We start from the raw sequence: 6,085 nt of genomic DNA on the forward strand, positions 1-6,085 counted from the left end.
GCCCTTAACCGGCTCTGGAAGTCTAATAGTTTTGGAGATACAGCGTTTCAAAAATTCTTCAGTTTTAATTTTAATCAAATTTGCTTTTTTTTCGCATAAAAACCTCATGAACATTTTTATAATTTTGCTCGTTTGGGGGGACTTTGTGGTGAGGAGTCTCCATAAAGCCGCACAGAAAGAGTTAGAATGATGAAATAGTTGTCATCTTCTTCTTCAGCAAGGTCCACTACCTGTTGCATGGATTGCGAAATCTGTGAGTTTTTTCGTTTTGCCTGACCTTGCTCGACCATTCAAAAAGGACACCAAATATAAAAATCTGTGACAGTAGCAGAAAGCTTACTCACAACACTATGGTTTGAATGATCACCTCGATGATCACTGAATAAGGCATCATATAAACAGGGATATTTTTCCACTAAAAGACAAAAATCAATATTTAATTTGCTTTCATTATCCGCAATTTTTAGCACTTCTTCAACAAGTTTATTACAACTCACGACTTACGACATTTCATCGTGCATATTTGGTAAATTTACTTTCTGCGAAGAAAGAACGCCAATTTTGATAAAACTTGTCAAACTAATAAATTTACCAATATTTGAAGCGCCGGATCTCAGAAATTATTAGACTTGCGGAGATCGTTGAGGGCTTAAATTGTCAGAAATTTTGTCTAGTTCAAAAAAGTATACCACAATAATTGCATTAAAATCGGTTCTTCATGAGTAAAACTTACAAAAACCAAAAAAAGAGTAAGAAAAAGGACATATTTTCAAGTTCTGTGTCGCCCGTACAGGTCTTTCAATATCGAAAACTTGGATTTTTCACATCCATATTGATCCTAACAATTTAAAAGAAAAATTAGAGATGACATATCTGATGCACGGAATGTCCATTTTTTTGTCTAATTTGACTGTACTATAGTTAAAGTAAAAAACATTATGGATGCAATATTCGAAATAATCTTGGAATCCTAATTATCCTTAAATTAATCTAAATGAGAATGTAACCTGTGCATCTTTAGAGACATTTTATACCAGATGATGCAAAACCAAAACCCGTCAGCTCGTCATAATTTTTACCTCTATGGTTACCCAGGAAACAGTGAACGGGAAACCATGGACTATTGCCTTAAAACTGTTCCAGGATTTTTTTTCTCTTTGCTAAGTAACCGCGGGAACACCCTCCATTTTTCTTTTTATTTGAGGAAAAACAAAGATTCCAGCTTTAATTTTCGCCCCTGAAAGCTTTCAATCAAATCGCTATAACTTTTATAAAAGCAAATATTTTCGATGTCTAATCGCACTTTTTATTTATTTTTGCTTATTATAGTCAGAATATATTATGTAAATCCCATGCGCAAAAAAAAATTATTTTTTTCTTGACCTGTGATATGCTCCTAAAACAGTTGCAAGCAAGTCTGAACCTGCAATATGTACTGTTCACATTCACATTACTGAGAGTATACGTTGTTCACACTACAGAGTAGTCAATAGGAATGTTTTGTTGTTTACATTATTGAACGTTCATATACGCCAATGTTCACAAAAACGCGAGTCTACTGTATTGCATAAAAATTCAAAGTGGGAAACTTTGTAAGTGTGCGAGAATAGCAATACCTCGGGCAATACTGATTTAGAATCACCATTTGCAATTAAGAATGATCTCAAATTATCTACTCGATTATCTACTTTCAATAAATAAGAAATAGACCACAAATAAACCCAAAAGTTGTTCACATCTATCAATAAAAAAACCTGGTTACTGTAGAAACGTACTTGGTGGCATAATGAAGGAACTCCATTTGCACAACGTTGATGAAACTTATATCCACAAGTTCGACAATGAAACCCTTGAAACAAAAGTCTCCGGCAACATTCACAAAATACTAAAGAAAAAAATGTTTTCCGCACAAAATTATGAGAAATACTTGTCGGTATTGGAAATTTATCTAATATTTTAACGGTAATTTCTTCACAATCTAATGTACTAATATCCACATCCCAATTCACCACAAAAGTACTATTTCCTAAGTATACACAGCACATTTCACAAAAAAGATTCCGAAGTTTCATTGCTTTAGCTAAGGCTTCCCGCAACGTAAGACCTTGACGCACTTGCACGCTAGTACGTTGCTGGTTGGGTAAATGAGCTCTTAAAAAAGTTTTAGGCCGTGTTAATGTATCGCATTGTGGTGGAGTATAAGTTTCATAATGGCTCAATTCGGGACTCTCCTGGCCATTTCGCAACTGTTCGTGTAACCTCCTTTCTTCCGCTTCCAATTGGTGCAACTTTGATGTTAAATCGTCGTATTCCTTCAAGTACATTGCAGGAGGATGTTGAAAGTCGGCGAATTTCGCATTTAATGCGTCGATATTTGCACGGGTTAAGCTGATTACATTTTCAATGTTTCTTAGCTCCTGTTGTATATCAAAATCGTCGCTGTCCGCCGACATTCTCGAATACGAGATATTTGAACTGGATAACACCGAAGGCAGCATGTTGCCATTCAATTCTTCTTCGCCCTTAATTAATTTATTAAAATTTTGTACAACAGCCATCGTATTGTATTTTTTCCATTTTCGTTTACTGTCATTTGAAAAGAGTCAAGACCGTGGTCAAGACAGCACAGGTTGTGGCTGCGTTACCGGCTACGGAAAAATAACTTAGGCGCCGCGCGATTTTGCTTTGTTTTAGTTTAGAAACGTTGTTTTTTTACTATATACTAGCGTCTGATGACATGATTAAACCTTTTTTCCACTTGCAAAGTTTCTATGCCAGCAGCCGCCAGTCTACATACCACCACAGATTTAAATAGTATATTTAAATCTGTGATACCACAATATGACTGCAACCTACTACCTGCAACTATTGCGCCATCTGTCGCACCTTATACCTCTCGGCGCAAGCGCCTCGAGATGTAATCTTGGTGCTCAACAATGAATAAAGGTGCTCAAGCAAGGCAATAATACTGGACTCCTTACCTTGATATATAATGCACTATTATTCATTTATCGTTATTCCACCTGTCTTATTGTAGCATCATGATTCCACCGATCGTTAGTACGTTGGGTAAAATCCCAGGAGGCGTGTTGGATAATGTGTCGTCAAATCGCCATAGATATACATTAATAATCTATTATCTATGTGTGTCGCTCTATATTTATAGTGACTCAGGGCCGTACCCAAGGGGGGGGGGGTTAGAGGGGTTGAAACCCCCTCCGAAATAATAAAGGGAAAGAAAATTATTAGTCGCAGCCAGCAGCCGACTACAGAAAATTCGTGGTTTGACTTCGGAAATGATAGCGAAAATCGGAGCGTGCATCATTTTCTATTTCTAGGTCGGACTGTACCTACCGTAACGTGCTTTTGTCCGTTGCTGTCGCAGCACCGCCAGCAGCCGAGTGACACCGGAAGTCTAGGCAGTCTTCGCAAATAAAAAAAGAAGACTGGATTTCGTTTTGTAAAATTTATGCTATTATACTCACTTTAATATGCCTAATACTCCTATAATAATATTACAAATAAATCATTTTACTCATTATTTATTTTTCTTCATTGTTTCTGTGTCACAACAAGGTCAACTATACCAAACTATGTCAACAAATGACTTCAGGTTATTTCTATCATTATACCCCTACAGTTATATTAAAGGTGAAAAACGTGCACAATTGGGGCTACTACACTGTACTTTATTTTTCTAATAACAACCCCCCTCGAAAAAATATTCTGGGTACGGCCCTGTAGTGACTTTATGTGTCGCCCAAGATAATACTACTACACTAGATAGACACCGTCTGTATAAATTTTAAACGCTCAATTTTGACCGTGGGATATGTCGACTCCGCGGAAAATGTTTTTGCCCCAATAGTAGCGATTATTCACTGCATTTTGCAGACAATATTCGAACAATGGCTCTTTATATTGTGTGTTAGTCAAGCGCGGCCTTGTGTAGGCGTATATCGCATTCTTTCACCTTTCTTTTTCTGCTCTAATTTAAATTAATAATATATTCTACACTGACCAGTTATAGAAAAATCTGCCGTATTTCTTGAATGGAAGGTACCTTCAGTTTCAGCCTGACAATGTACCTGTTCCTGTTTACAATTACATAATTTTGACATATCCAAAAAACGGCTATCGCAATAACTACTAGCTCGTGCTAGGAAGTTAAAAAAGATTTTCACAGTCTTACATCTTTTATGCCCAATGTAGACTACCAAAATTTTAACGAAATAAAAATAACCGTTTTGCCGAAAAAAAAATATTTTAGCTTTTTGTCTTAGACACTTTTTTCTCAGTTTTTTATCATAAAACCTGACAAGAAGGTCGATTTGGAAGAATTTAATAAAAATAAGTTATTAAAAAAAATTCGATGCCGTTATTTTAAAGATCCGATCCGAGCATAGGCAATTAACATGGGATAAATGTTTTTTTGTAGATTGTGCTCCTCATGTTAACTTATAGGGCTTGTAATGAGACGAGACACCAATCGAAAGAAATATTGTTTTCTCATCTAATCACATACGAATTAGTTAATTTTCGGTTGCATTTCCCATTATTTTATAAAAAATTTGGAAACAAGTGCAATTATCAAAATCATGTAAGCCATGACTATTAGCACTATTAGTAAGACAAAGCAAAGCAGATTCAAATGTTATTCAATTCTTTAGAAAATTTCCAATTGAGTCATGGCTTAACATGATTTTGCTAATTGCTAATTATGTTGAATTTTTTATGAAATTATGAGAAATACATCAGCAAATGAACAAATTCGCATATCATTAGATGAGAAAAAAATCTTCTTTCGATTGCATCGGGTCATCATAAACCCTGGGAAGTCGGAAGTTAACCTACATGTGAAGCAACAATCTGCAAAAAACATTTAAATTTTTTAACATGTTAATTATGTTATTATTATTATTTATTATGTTCGGTTTTGAAATATTCACCAGGTATGTGCCTGAATTCAAAATTTAAGCGCCGGCGTGATTAGTTTCTCTGGAAAATATAAATTCGAAAAACGGTCAAATTTTGAGAAGAAAAGGTTATAATAGCGAAATGGGTAAAGTTAAGGGTATACTATGTTACCTAGGTACATAAAAAATAAAAAAGTACTCTATAGTACTTTTGAATTTCTCAAAATATGGAGTGTGTTCCATTTTAAAAAAAAAACGGATGTTTGATACGCTAGAGAAATACAGCACGCCACTGGTGACCAGAAATATTTCAGAAACACTTTTGCTCCTCCATTTTTTTCCGATATCTTTTATGGTAAAGGCAATGTTTAATAACTTATAGTTAAACAACCATATGGAAATATTACTTGAACGAAATAAGTAGTTCTGGTCTAGAAAATCCAGTTGGCGCTACTATCGTGGTCTAAATAAGTAGTGACAGTTTACGACGAAAGGTTGCGCTTTATCATTACAGACTTTTTAGTAAGGCCTGCAAAAATCGTCAACAGATGGCTCTCCTTCAATGTAACCCGTAAAGTCACTAAATATAGAAAGTACCGCAATCCATTGGGCTCGTGTGTTAGAGAGAGAACGCATGATTTTTGCCCAAAAATGGCGGAAGTTACCAGATTCTAGTAACTTTCATGTTAGGGATTGTTCCACCTGTTTGGAGATATCTGTATATATTTTTATAAAACATGACAGTACTATGAAGTTAGGTTATAAAAAATGACAGCTAGTTCAGATTTTATTTGTCAATTTTTTTAAGTTGGCAGGAAATTTGCCCAAAAATGGCGGATGATTGCGGTACTTTCTATATCTAGTGACTTTAACTTTACCTAAAGTCACTAGATATAGATATCCGCCATTTTTGGGCAAATTTGCTGCCAATTTAAAAAAATTGACAAATAAAATCTGAATAGCTGTCATTTTTCATAACCTAACTTCATAGTACTGTCATGTTTTATAAAAATATATACAGATATCTCCAAACAGGTGGAACAATCCCTAACATTAAAGTTACTAGAATCTGGTAACTTCCGCCATTTTTGGGCAAAAATCATGCGTTCTCTCTCTAATACCTGAGCCCAATGGATTGCGGTACTTTCTATATTTAGTGACTTTAGTAA

The 6,085-nt window shown here is 35.1% G+C and overlaps 1 protein-coding gene across 1 annotated transcript; it reads right to left on the bottom strand.

The window, feature by feature from the left end:
• Window positions 1–1,773: 1,773 nt before the first annotated feature.
• On the bottom strand, window positions 1,774–2,624 carry LOC116164165 (raf homolog serine/threonine-protein kinase Raf-like; the record flags this gene model as incomplete). The annotated part of the gene is given in 1 exon segment (XM_031478306.1): window positions 1,774–2,624. A coding segment is annotated over 1 exon segment (785 nt), but the record flags the coding sequence as incomplete, so codon positions are not given.
• Between the last annotated feature and the right edge of the window lie 3,461 nt (window positions 2,625–6,085).

The sequence above is a fragment of the Photinus pyralis genome, unplaced genomic scaffold, assembly GCF_008802855.1.
Source record: "Photinus pyralis isolate 1611_PpyrPB1 unplaced genomic scaffold, Ppyr1.3 Ppyr1.4_LG2, whole genome shotgun sequence".
Classification (NCBI taxonomy): Eukaryota; Metazoa; Arthropoda; class Insecta; order Coleoptera; family Lampyridae; genus Photinus; species Photinus pyralis.